This window comes from Platichthys flesus, chromosome 5 (assembly GCF_949316205.1).
Source record: "Platichthys flesus chromosome 5, fPlaFle2.1, whole genome shotgun sequence".
Classification (NCBI taxonomy): domain Eukaryota; kingdom Metazoa; phylum Chordata; class Actinopteri; order Pleuronectiformes; family Pleuronectidae; genus Platichthys; species Platichthys flesus.
This window is the reverse complement of record NC_084949.1, coordinates 23,287,026-23,300,917: the sequence shown is the minus strand read 5'-3', so window position 1 is coordinate 23,300,917 and position 13,892 is coordinate 23,287,026. Positions and strand designations below refer to the sequence as shown.

At 42.4% G+C, this 13,892-nt stretch overlaps 1 protein-coding gene across 2 annotated transcripts; it reads left to right on the top strand.

Moving 5' to 3' along the window:
- The first annotated feature begins 1,172 nt into the window (after positions 1-1,172).
- On the top strand, positions 1,173-5,296 carry LOC133954397 (uncharacterized). 2 transcript variants are annotated; one of them, XM_062388797.1, is made up of 6 exons: positions 1,173-1,397; positions 1,693-1,950; positions 2,909-3,238; positions 3,838-4,101; positions 4,820-4,886; positions 4,932-5,296. In XM_062388797.1, exons 1-6 carry the CDS (start codon positions 1,331-1,333, stop codon positions 5,155-5,157), a joined length of 1,212 nt encoding a protein of 403 aa, XP_062244781.1. In that variant the 5' UTR covers positions 1,173-1,330; the 3' UTR covers positions 5,158-5,296. The 2 variants fall into 2 exon arrangements, with proteins under 2 accessions (XP_062244781.1, XP_062244780.1); XM_062388796.1 differs by having other exon boundaries at positions 1,174-1,397; positions 4,820-5,296.
- The last annotated feature ends 8,596 nt before the right edge of the window (positions 5,297-13,892 follow it).

Sequence of the window (13,892 nt, the reverse complement as noted above, 5' to 3'; positions counted from 1 at the left end):
CTTAACCTTTCGATTCGTTGCCCGTGTGCAGGTCACGTACAGACACACATGTGTTAAGGCCAAGATACGTGTGTGTGTGTGTCTGTGTGTGTGGTAGAATTGTGATGCTCATGGCCCAGAGGGGCAGGAGAGGATGTGCGGTGCAAGCTGCTCCTTGTACAGACAGCTCACCTGAGTGATACAAGCAGGAAGAACCTGAGCTCCATCTCATGGAAATAGTTCTCTAATTCAAACACCCACTTTTTCAATATGTAGGAGGTTTGTTCTTAAAACGTTCAAAGATCTAACAAGTGATTCTGGATCATCCCCAGATTTCCTGTGAGCTTCTTTCTATGGAGGTTCTACTGCTGTAGCTGCAGTAATGAATCCATTGATCTCCTTTCAAACCAGCAAACAACAACTATTCTGATCAGTAATTATTACTTTTGAGTCGTTCTTAATTAATAACCTCAAATGTCTTTGACTGAAACATAAAGACTTTGATCTTCAAATGATCGTTCAGAATTTTTAAAAAGTGTTAACCTCCATGTTTGGTAATTGAGATTTGAAAAAATTTGTATTTACTGGGATTCTATAGGCAGAGAATATATACATTTATTTTATACCACTAAACAAATAATCATGGGGTTAATTACTATAAAATATTGTTTTTTGTTTTCTCTGTTTAGTCTGAAATATTGTATTGTACCAATTACAGAAACAGATTAGAAGTTTAGATTATTTGTCTCGTTTAATGTTTCTACTTATATTTCATCTATTTTATGTTGTTTATTGATAATGTGAACCTTTTCCATCAGGCCTTCTTTGAAATGTCATGAAGTTGCTTGTCCTCATCTGTGCCACATGTCCTATATGTACAGCCAGTTGTATTTTAAACTGAAGTGAGCAGATTACTAGAAAAACAAATTAAATACAGTCATTTCAAAACTGTTATATTAATAACTCAATTATTATTATTAATAAATGATTTGACTACTAAACTGAGAAGCTTCTATTTGGAATTCAGTGAAACTAAATAAACAATCTATTTCAAATGTACAAAGTTTATCTGTGTCGCACATTCCAGATGAACTGTGAGAGGGCTCCCCCTAACAGCTCCAGGATCTGTATCTACACAGTGTCTCACTTTCGCTTTCACCAGGTCCATAACTTTGAAGCCTGTGAAATGGCTTGAAGAGGATGTGTGGTAATAAAAACAGGCGGCGCTGCCAACAGTGTTCCACAACGTCCCGAGTGAGAGAGAGAACTGGTACAGAGCGTCTCACCCTCTTGCCCCAGTTCCTTTTTTATGTTCGACGAGTTTGTCCAGGAAGAATAATCGGGGGGGACCATGTTTTTCATTCCTCTGGTGGTTTCTTTGACGAGTCTCCTTTGCTCCGTCCCTGTCTCCTACTGTGGTGAGTGAAGAGTTCTCCAATCTGTAATTCAACTTAAAAAGAGTTTTTTATTGGCATCAGGCTATAGATTAGATTATTATTACACAATAATTACACTTTGCAGTTGGAGATTTACTTAGATGAAGGGATTTACCTTCTGATTCGATTATATTTAAAGACTCATTTTGCTCTTGTAACCCTGGACAAGGTGTAAAGGCAGTGGGTTTGTTCTCAGTACCAGTTTTAATATTGCATCAGATTTTCCATTTTTCATGAAACTGTAAAAATCACATATTTAATGTTTTTTTATTCACAGATGAAGAGTGTGCACCCAAACCTGTGTTCACTCCGTCCACACTGGTCGTGAAACATGGCGACTCGGCGACCGCCACGTGCACCGTGTGTCCGTCCTGCACCGAGCGCTTCAATCTGGAGAAAGCCATCGGAAGTCACACAAAAAATAACAACACCACAATCACGTGGACGGTCGACAGATTTACCGAGTGGAGCACAAAGCCTCAATGCTATTATGGTGTTAAGCAGTGCCGCAGCCTCCTGCCTGTTATTGTTTACAGTAAGTTCACCCGCAGGTTTACAAACTCATGACTTATTGAATCACCTCGGCCAAGGTGGTGCTGTTTTTGTTGGTGGTTGCAGGATTGGGCAAAAACTACTGAAGGAATTTCAACCAAACTTGGTGTAAGAAGATGAAAGAGGCAAAGAGGCACATCCACTTTCTCTAACTCTGTGAGATGGGATTGTTTTTTTTGCCAGGGAGTAGTTTGTGGATCTTGATGAAAACAATCAGGCCTAGTTAGGGACTGATATCAATCAGTGACCCATAATATCTGGATTGAGCAGGTTTAAATGTTGTGGGCTTGAAACCTGAAGCCACCACCAATGAGCTTATGATAATGTGGCTTCAGTAGGGAATCAACCAATAATCATCCGAAGTTTTAGAGCTATGTTAGATTGCCTGTTTTATAAAGATGGATGACACATCTCCACTTCCTCCCATCATCCTGAAATGATCCTAAACATCTTGCATACGAATACTGCCACCTTCTGGAGGGGCCGAGGCGGCACAGGAGCAATCGGGGGACGGAGCCACGATGTTGAGGTCCCACCGATACTCACGAGCCAATCAAGACATTTCACCCCATTTTACATCATCCAATAAATAACTAAAAACCAAAGTTACTGGAACAATCAACAGGTTGAATACAAGTTTGATCAGAACAATAGAAAAACAACACAATTTATCTTTGAGAACAATTTATTTTGACTTTTTAAGTTTGGTCCATGCTGGGTTAATCAACATGGAGGAGGTAGGATTTATAACCCTTCCTGCAGTCAGCCACCAGGGGGCTTTGGCTTCACTTTTTTTGGGGCTGCGTCCATCTTTACACTCAGTCTTTGGTCCGGGAAATTAGTCAAGATTCAGAATGATTTAAATCTTTGCTGTTTGTCTCGGCAGTTTAAAGATATTTAATGTTGTCTTATTCTGTGTACGTGTGTGTGTCTGTCCACAGAACCTCCGGACAGTGTCTCATTCAGCTTCACTCACTCGGGCCCGATGCTGGAGGCTCATCAGTACACGCTGCAGTGCAACGTGAAGAACCTGGCTCCGGTTCAAAACCTCGTGGTGACCTTCCACAGAGGTCAGAACTCAACGGTTCGACTGAATTCCACCAGTGAGCCACAGAAAAAACCAGTGAGCAAGGATTTCTCTCTGAGCATCACCGCCAGCAGAGAAGACGACGGAGCTCAGTACTGGTGTGAAGCCAAACTGGAGCTGGGACCTGACGGACCACAGCCCCCTCCAGTGGTGATGTCACAAAAGATCACCGCCACCGTCCACTGTGAGTCTGACGACAGTGTTTCTACTGCAATCACCAACATTTTCAAACCCATTTATGTTGTTTCGTATATTTTTCACGATCGTACCAATAAAGGAATTAAGTGAAACCTGTTGGACGGATAAAGTTTACAATTATTCATCAGGTTCATCGATCTACAGACGTGTGTATTTCATTTTGTATTGTATTTTTTCAATTGTGTCCAGTTATAAATCTTATATCTATAGCTGTGATGTAGCAGGAGCTTTCTTATAGAATCAGTTACTGCTCTGATGGTGCAGATTGAATCTCTTTAAAAAGAGGGTTACATGCACTGAATTAAATCTACTGGTAACCCCAACAGCCACATGGTAAATAAATTCAAATCTTAACCTTAAGGCGTTGTATAAAGTTTCAAAACTGACAGATCCATTAATATTTGTCCATTCTGTTGTTTTCTTTAACTGTGATAACTCAAATTTCAAAGGAATAACTCAACACAGTTATCCTCTTGCTGAGAGTTGTACAGGATGAGATGATTGCAGCAACTTCCCTCGTACGTCTTTAATTTCTGTATTAATGCTCTTATTCTCCTTTATTATTCATATCTGATAAACCCACAGATAAACCTCACGTGGAGAGGTCATCCCATCCGGAACACGTCGTTGTCACAGTAGGAGATCGTCTCCAGCTGAACTGCTCAGCTGAGGGAAACCCCCCCCCATCGTTCACCTGGCTGCTCCCTGGGCGCGGGCCGCCTGGGCCCCCCCTCACCGCCACACCTCTCATCATTCAGTCCGTCACTGTGCAGGATGAAGGCCAATACGTGTGTTACATCACAAACTACATGGGGACCGTGAACACCACCTACAACGTGCAGGTCAAAGGTGAGTTCAGACCTCGACCTCTCGTTTGAATCAGTTTGCAGTCGACAACGTGTTCGGTTTAAAAATGACCTGTGAGCACGAGTCCTCACGTTTACCATCATCAACCCTGCAAATTTGGAGAATCTTAACCTTCTGTAATTCAATGTATTATCTTTTCTGCTTTATGGTGCCCCAAAGTGGCAAAGTTAACTGACTTAATTATACTGTTGTAAAGTGTGAAAAGAGAAAGAAAACGTTTGTCTTTCCCTTTCTCCTTTTATTTTTCAGCTTATTATTATTATATCTAATCGATTCCTCACGTTCTCCAATCGACAGTTTAATTTACTCACCGACTTTCAAAAGGATTTGGAGAATTAGAAATGTGGAAAGAAACAGGGAAAATAAAAGTGCTGAAAAGTAAAATGATCTAGTAAATGATAAACATTAAATAAAGTTTATTTTACCCGATGTTGGTCAAGGAAGAAAATACTTTCAAGTTTCTTTTTCAATGTGATTGGATAGGTATAAAGATTTGAAGTCTTATTTTAATTATCTCTCTCACATTACACTGCGTTTAATGTCTATATTTAAAAAAAAAAATTTCAAGGCTCCAAATTAGGTTTCTAGCATTAATGTAAATATGATCTTTGTTATCCAATTAGTAATCAATCAAATTATAAGAATTTGAAAATGAAAAGAGGTTGATTGTCACATGTTAAGCTTCTGTGTTTTTTCATAGAATTGGAGTTAACCTCAACCAGTTTGCCTCCAACCACCACAGCCACAACCACAACCACAACCACAACTACAGCAGCAACAACTACAGCCACAACCACAGCCACAACCACAACCACAACTACAGCAGCAACAACTACAGCCACAACCACAGCCCCAACTACAGCCCCAACTACAGCAGCAACAACTAGAGCAACTACAACTACAGCGACTACAACTACACCAACAACAACTCAAACCACCACCCCCGAGCTGACCACTGCACCGGGCAGCAGCACCAGCATCCCACTGACTCACTGGTTTATTACGTGGATCCTGGTTTTATTCTCTCTCGTGATTTGAGCTTCAGATAAATTAAGACCCAAAAATAAGATGTAATGTAACCATGACTATATGCAGTGTAGATCACATCTAAAGTCATTGTCATAATTGCTGTGGTTTATAAGCAGTAAACTTTTAAATAAATAATACATTTTTCATGGAGGAGTCTCATCTCGTCATGTGCGACGTAAAATGCTTTTACATGATCTTGTATTTCAGCGATGCACACTTTTATAAGTCTCATTCTCCCCCCAAAATCTGAGGTCTGTAAATATCTCCTCCACTAAGATATCAATTGGGTTTATGCTGGATTCTGATCACTTTGAGGCAAAGAATCTGATGAACAAACCCACACAGCATGCTTGGTACTCAGAAACCTGTAAGTGACGTGTCCTACTTTATACACAGTGTTTAAGCTTCTCAGCCAACATCCTCTGCCCATAGATTTTTACATAAAGATAAACAATATGTCAGCTCCCAAAACTGAAGCCTAATCATCTGGATCGCCCCCTGGTGGCTGGCTGCAGTATAGGTCTTATATTTTGCCCCCTAAGGGATGAGAACGTGCAGGATACCATGGAGTCAAACAGATTGTTTTAGCCACAGATGGTTTCTGTTCTTTAAACAGTTGTCTGCAAACTGAGTTATGTTCAAGTGTTAAAGGGATAGTTCACCCAAAAAGTGAAAATTCACTTACTATCTTCTAACCACTATGTCTAGTTTCAGTGCTTCAGCATAGAGGTGAGAAGATAATAAGGTAATTTTCATTTTTTGGGTGAACTATCGCTATTAATGTTTCAGTTAAGTTTTGATGAACAGAATTTCATGGTTTACAGCTGAGACAGATGTGTGTGTGTTTTTGTGTATCGTGTCTCTGACCCTATAACCTGAGGCACGTCAGTGGGCTTGAGGTGAGAAGAAGCCTCCTGATCCAAGGTAGAGCTAACACGGCTCCTGTGGGGCCCACTGTGGCCCCCCCCGGCAGCACTGGGGCCCCTGGCAGCACTGTGGCCCCCCGCCTCCACTGTCCTGCCCCGCGCGAGGCCGAGGAGGTCGGGTCAGGTCAGGTCAGATCAGATTAAGTGTCATTCGTCAATTTGTGAACACAAGTTTGTCTTAAGCTTTGAACTCAGGGTCGATTGTTTTTACCTTTTTTACTTCCACGCACTCTGTGAATATTTGTGTCCTTCGGCCTAAATAATGAATGCACCGTTACTTTATTATTCCGTCGCCTCTGCACACACACACACTTTTTAGTCCAACTCCGCGGTCGAATCAGCGGTTTTGTCATTAGATGCTAACTCTGCAGATCAATGGTCCTCTCGGCCTATTAGTCAAATGGCCGTATTAGCATCAGCTATTAGCAGCGGCTCATCGATACCATTGATCGAGCAGCGCTGGCTTCAGAGCGGAGCGGGACACTCAGATGGAGCCGGACATTTAACTGATCCACTGCATCAACAGCAGTCGGATCCGATGCCGGGCCGCGCAAGGTGATGCTTTACAGGACAACAAGTCTGAGTCGTGAAACTTTAGTCCAGAGATTTGAAACTTAGAGGAAACACTTTGTCTTCTAAAGCTGAAATGATCAGTGGGTTAATTGATGAGTTGTTTTCCTTGTAGCTTTCAATCAATCAATAAATATGTATTCATATAAGACCCTGGCATTCACAAGGGATACTTTTATTCTGATAAGGTATTAATAAGAAAAATGTGAACAGTATAGAAATGATATGATATGTATGCCCACAAAGAAAGTGATAATAAAGTTATTTAGATTGATATAAAATACAGAAATATAACAAGATATGTGTAATGATAAATCAAATCATTGAATATTAATAAATTATAATAATGAATAAATGGCAGCTATATAACGTTTTATAATAACTGGTGACACGCTGATTTAATGAGATGAGATGATATTCAAGTGAAGTATTATTTTTGTAATAAAATTGCTCAGTATCACTGCAGCGAACACACAACACAACACAGATGAACGTAGACAACAAGTTTCTTCAGGGAATGTGAAATTATTGTTACTTTACCATATGAAATAAACGTTCTTATTGATGGCAGTCAAATCAAACTGTGATAGCTCTTCTAATCCTGCAGGGGACGGTGTCGTGCTGACGACCTGACAATCAAACGTGTCAGTGCAGTGGTCTGACCGCTCGTCCTCTGCAGCTCATCTGTGAGGATCCAGCTCCTGGTCACTGGTCACTGGACGTGTGTGGATGTGGTGGCTCGTGAGAGGCGGCTGCTGGGAGAGAGGAGTTTCTCCTGAAGAGCTGCAGGCCTCCACCTCATATAACTGTGCACCTATTTGTGTAATTTGTATTCATCTGATTCGGAGGAAAAGTCGCACAAACATCAGCCGTTGAGAACATGAAACAGAGTGTGTGGACGTTGGTTTATTTTAGAGAAGTTAAAAACATATACATTTAAATAGCTGTGATCTGATTATCCTGATGTTGTGATGTCAGGATAATCTGTGTTTGTTTGTTTGTTAGCAGGACTCCACAAACAACAACAGATTTGTCTAAAAGGTGTCTCTATGGCGAAGGAGGACTCCATCACATTTTGGAGCAGATCCAGATAATCAGGAGGATCCAGGAATCTTTGTTTTCTTGAACACGGGCACATTGGGAGTAATTCTTGGCAGAAGAGTTCCTCGCCTGGTTGTCTACTTATGCTAAATAGGTTTGGTTTGCATTCCCCATTAGGGAACGAGGAGGAGGTTTATCCATCCACCTCTCATCCTCTGATGGACGAAGGGAAATCATTCACACTCACATTCACACCCGTACGTTCAATGCAGAGTCTCGAATTAACGTAATCCCAATCTGCGTGTCTGTGGACTGTGGGAGGAAGCTGGAGGAAACCCACGCACACACGGGGGGGGGGGGGGAGATGCAACTCCACACTGAACGACCCCCGGCTGAACCACGAATCACACCCAGAACAGGAGGAGGTTTGACTTTGAGCAAAATGTTCCTTAAAGACGGGAGAAATGACCCAGAGTCGGTTATTTAAAATCTGAGTCATGTTTTCGACTTTAATATGATTGATTGTGAAACAGTGATGATACCTTCTTCTCTTGTAGGTGAACAGATGTTGAACAGCAGCTCAAGAATCTAAAAGGTGTGTGTGTGTGTGTGTGTGTGTGTGTGTGTGTGTGTGTGTGTGTGTGAGAGAGGGATTAACAAGGCATGAGGGTGTTTTGCATATGAAAAAGCTTTCAAGCTGATTCAGTCGAACCAAATTTTTTCATGAACTAGAGGAAGACATCAATTTTCATAACACACACACACACACACACACACACACACACACACACACACACAAGGTCTTCACTGCTTATTTCTACAGTCTCTCTGAAAGGAAGCATATCTGCAGGGAGCAGAGGCCAGGGTACACACACAATCCCAAGTTCCTGAAGAAGTGCTTTGTCAGCAACGACCTACTGTTTACATTTACACGCACGCACACACACACACACACACACACACACACAAATACACACACACACACTCGCAGCATCTTCAGCAGCAAGGTGGTGTGAACAGGAGGATTCAGTCATTTGTGGACTTTACATTCCCATAAATCGAACTCAGCACCGTGAAGTCTTTTCATCAAACTGTTATTCACATTTTGCAGAAGCTAAACACATCATTCAGTCTCATGGTATCTGGTCCTCAATAAATAACAGGTTTTCACTCAATGCATCATTTTCTCCTTTGCTTTATTCTTTAGAGTGGATTCAAGTCAGGGGAACTTACTGGGCCCAGTCACAGTTTCCACTTTTATCTGCTTTGGAAACTGGTGAATTCTGCAGTTTGGGGTCTTTGTCATGTTGGGAACTTCGTCTCCCGTCCACTGTCTCCAAAGCAGGAGTCGTCTTTTCATCCAGTCCTTTTCATTATGAACAAATATTTATTGTAACATATCTATAAATATCATCTCCTCTACAACAACAAATAAGAAGCGCTGTGCTGACTCTGTAATAAACGTGTTGCTTTAACTTGAAATCCCAGTTGTTTGAAGTGATCACAGCGATGGGTTTGCATGTTGGGGCCTGTATTTTATTTAATGCAGTCTAAAAAATGATTGATTTAAAGGGATTTAACTTTAATTTAAAGTGATTTAAGTGCAGGAAAAGAGCTGAAGTGTTTCCCTGCGCTTCAGCTCTTCTCCTCGAGCTGCTTCTGTGCGCTTCTGAATCGTCTGTGCTCGGATTTGTCTTCTGCTCTTGAAATGTTTTCTTCTGTGATTGGATTTTTTTATTCAACAAGTCTGTCAGAATTCCCTAAACACTGGTATCAGGAACCACAATGACTTGAGTGCAAGCGCTGGGTTTCGAGTGACAGCTTCACAAAAATCTGAACGTGAACCTCACAAGTTCCTTCTCTCAAACTGAAACATGTTTTAATGATTGAATGGACGAGAAACTGATGGAGATTCCTACGTTGATTTGACAGAGACCCGACCCTTTGATGGTGTAACCTCAGGAGCACCGACGTGACGTAGGTAAGCTGTGCTAGCATCACTCCCGGCGGTGGATTCCTGGAATTCTCCTTTTTTTCACGTCCTTCCTGTCCCTCTGGTCGATGTCGGCTCCAGAAGCGTCAGCCGGCACAATTCCACCAACTCCCTCCAGGATTTAGGAACATCCGTCAACCCTCAGTGGTGACATAGATCTGTAGAAGTTGCTGAACCTTCCACCTCAGACGTCTTTCCAGAGCCTTATGCCAAACCCAGATTTTCATCGTTCAACATTTTAGATGGTGTAGTGGTTTTGTACAGTGGAATATTAGTGGTATTGGTTCCAGAAAAGGCATGAGGGTGTTAAAGGTCAATGGTGGAGGACAACTGCCCCTTCTGAGCCTCAGCCGTTTTACAATCTGGACATTACTTTGATTGCCGTCCCTGGGACAATGTCTGTCTCATCTTCCCTGTCACCTTTTCCCTTAATTCCTCCCCATGTTTTTCCATCGCTCTCTCGCCGCAGCTGCTGCCGTCTTTTCACGCCAAGCATGCATCCTGCGCTCATTCCTCTTCTCCCCCGTCGCGGAATTCTGGTGGTACGAAAAACAAAAGTGGCCCGTGTCATCTTTCCTTATACGCACGTGCGGCAGGAGCGAGGATGTGAGGCCCCCGAGCTGCCACGTGCACGCCCACTCAGTCACGCCCCCGCACGCACATGAACAGGCAATGGAGAGAGAGAGAGATGAAGGTGGAGAATCTGGTGCAAAAAAAAATATATGAAAAGAAAGAGGAGAAGATAAGAGGAGGAGAAGAAGGGAATGGCACGCACGGCTTGGCATTTAAACAGAGGATTTCCTCTCGGCACCTCTTCCCCCTGCTCGCTCTGTTTACAGAAGCAGAGACTCTACTTCACATAGCTCCACACTGTGTTTGTGAAATGTGCGTCCTCTTCCTGGAGAGTCACAGTCATCACTCACAATACAGTCAGACCCGAGAGTCCAGATGAAGTTTCAAGGCACTGGAGCTGTGACTCCATGACTTGTGGAGAAAGAAGTTCCACAGTCTTCCCCTGATTTGGCACGGGTCAAATCTGAAAGACAACACGGCTGAATAAAACAATCTGCCCCGGAGCGGTTTGATGCCACGACTCGATATCCCAGAGTCGTCCCCGTCCTCTCGCTGCTCCTCTGTAGCGTCAGCACACTGTCTTCCTGTGGCGTCTGAGCCAAAAGGTGATGGATGTCTCTGGCCACCTCTTCATAAAACACTTAAGACATTATCACAGTCAGCAGGGCCTGAGAGAAAACATCATATTTCCTCTCTTCTTGTTATTTCTTTTTTCTTACCTCAGGTATTCTTATCATCTCACGAGCTCTGTCTTCACGTTTCCCTCCTTGGCCTCCTCTGACTCCCCCGGTCCCAGTGTTTTATCAGCGTATGGAGCGTGTGTCCTGTGAGAGGAGCTGGGAGGTCGTGGTACGTGACTGTGGGGGGGGGGGGGGGGGGTGCGGCTGCAGACCCTCGTCTCACCTTTTGAGAGTCCTGGTGGAGATTCCTGCATGACAAGGTATCCTTTCTAGGGTTTTCATCTGGTCACCACTGTGCTGATGGAGGTGGTGGCTGTAGTGTTTGAGTCCACATTACACTCCAAATCCAGAACTTCTGAAGGGAATTGGGATTAATTCTTAAAACGTAAAATAACAATCTGCCTCCATTCTTCTCCTGTGGTGTCATCCAAGTGTCTGGAAGCAGCGGAATTCAAATTTGACTCAAAACAAGTTCATTTACACCAGGTTCATAGACTTTATGTCTTTATGAATTTCGATGCTTATGAACACTTTGATGACACCACAGGAGTCAGTTGTTCTTCACATTCAAAGAATCGCCAACCATTTACCTCAATTGTATTGGATTTGGCTGCAATGCTGTCTACCCCTAAATCACCAGAAGAATCACCCACCCCTCCATCACAGCGGTGACTAGATAATGAGGGAGTTTTCCATTTTTCTGTGAACTATCCCTTTAAGCAAGAACTTGTTATCATTGCATTAGTGGAGTTAATTCACCCAAAGATGGCATCATAACACTCTGGTTCAAGACAGCTCCACAAGATGATAAGTGTGAGTTTCTCCCTCTACAGCAAGAGTGTTCTAGTCGTGTCTCTGTGCCTGGGACAGCCAGTGGCTGAGCGCTTCAGGCGTTTGGATTATCCATCCGTACGGTCGCTGAGGCCACGGAGACTTCACGATCTGGTGAACGTGATACTTAAGAACACCTGAGGCGAATCCTTTCACATTTGGAACCGACGTTCACAGATTAACTGATTAGATTTGGCTATCAAAGATCAAAGGTCACCGTGGCCTTTATGACAATTTCTTCAAATCTTAAACAGTGGTCAAAGGTCACGGTAATATCAGATTTCTCCAATTTTTTTCCATTTCTCTTGTTTGTTTTTACCTGAATTATTTATTTATATATATTTTTTTTATATATATATATATATGATCAACTGGGGTCAGCAAAAGTAGCTACAGCTCCTGCTTGGACCCCATGAAGCTACTGCTCTACAACAGCTAATGAGAATCAGAATAAGATAGAATCAGAAAATGTGTTGGTGTAAACCTTGAAAGTTAAACAGGTAAGGTGCAGGGCTGCTGCATCTCGAGGGTTCCTCCTGGTGTGTGTGTGTGTGTGTGTGTGTGTGTGTCTGTGTGTGTGGGTGTGTGTGCTTACAGGGAAGGGGGGGGTGCTGGTTCAGAATGCTGGCGAGGTACTTTCACAGAGTTTCAGAGACGCACTGATCGATAAGTGCTTTAAATAGGGACACAAATACCTGCACACAGCATTAATCTCAATCGCTGGATCCTATTTGAGAGGGAAGCGTTTTGCTGAATAGATTTGGCCGCGCGACAAACACTCGCAGGCCCAGTTAAGTGGCTGGAGAGAACCGAACGCCACTCGGTGCCGTCCCCACTGTTAATTAGCCGTCCCTCTGGCTCACAAACACACACACAGAGGTACTACACACTGAAACACACAAAGACACAATGTGTTTTCCATACAGTGGCCTGAGTCGGGGTTTATTTAGTTTTAGAGAACTTTATAAAGCATTGGTTAGATTGTATATAAATTGAAAATAACAAATGAAGTATCAGAAGTATCAGACAAATATTCCAAGAGGACGTTAGTGTCACTCACGAACCAGAATTAAGTTCAGTCTATTTAACACAGTTGATAAATAAAAGTTAGATCATGTAATATGCAAAAAATTAGTTATAGATATTACACAAACCCATAGAAATTAACTAAAATAATACAAAATGTAGTGAAACAGACAAATGTAACTTTGTAAATCTTTCTGTGGAGCCTCTTGACTTAAACAGAAAACTATGAATCGGCCTCAAATTTAAACCACCAGGAGGTTTTTAGTGAAATTGATGAATTACCACATTGACACAACCCTCCAAGGGAATAAATCTGAAATACTTTGGTAATCTACTATCCTCTGTTGCCACCAGTTCATAACATCTCAACATCTATTTATCCGATTATCACCAAATACTTGCAGGACGGCTGGTTTTCCCTTCAGCCTAAAGTGCACTTTGCGTCACCACAAACCCTGGTTGCTCTCCACTACCTGTGAGTTTTAGGACTGATTTTAAGATTTCACTAGTCGATCTAGTGATTATGAGTCTGAACGCTGCCTGACATCCTCAGACTGGTTCCCGGTAACACTTCCAAACTCTGGACTGGTCACTAGAGGCTCCTCGACTCTGGAAGCCTGGAGATCTCTGGCAGGGAAACTCAGTATCTTCTCTTAAATCTCTTCTTGGTCCTATTTTCAACTGTTCGGATTTGCATTGTTATAATTGGTGAATCTTGCATAATTGTCATTCAGAAGCTCCATATAACTTTAGTTTGGAGAGGTGCTATAAAGTTGTTATTATTAATATGAAACAAGATATTAAATATTGCACAGTGAAGGAAAATAGACCTCCTCATGCTCCAAAAACCTATTTGACAAGACAGTAGACTCCTGATATACTCATTATAAACATATATTATCTGAAAAAATATGATAATTATGATATAAGGTCAAATCAATATCCTTCTTCTGAACCGATACAGTGAAATGCCAGGTTTTTGAACTTGTGTGGTCAGTGTGTGTGTGTTTGTGTGTGTATGTGTTAGTCTCCAGGGGATTTGTGCACGGCCCGGGGCGTGTGTAGTGGACAGCTTGCTGCTGGATTGATAGAGTGACGTCAGCG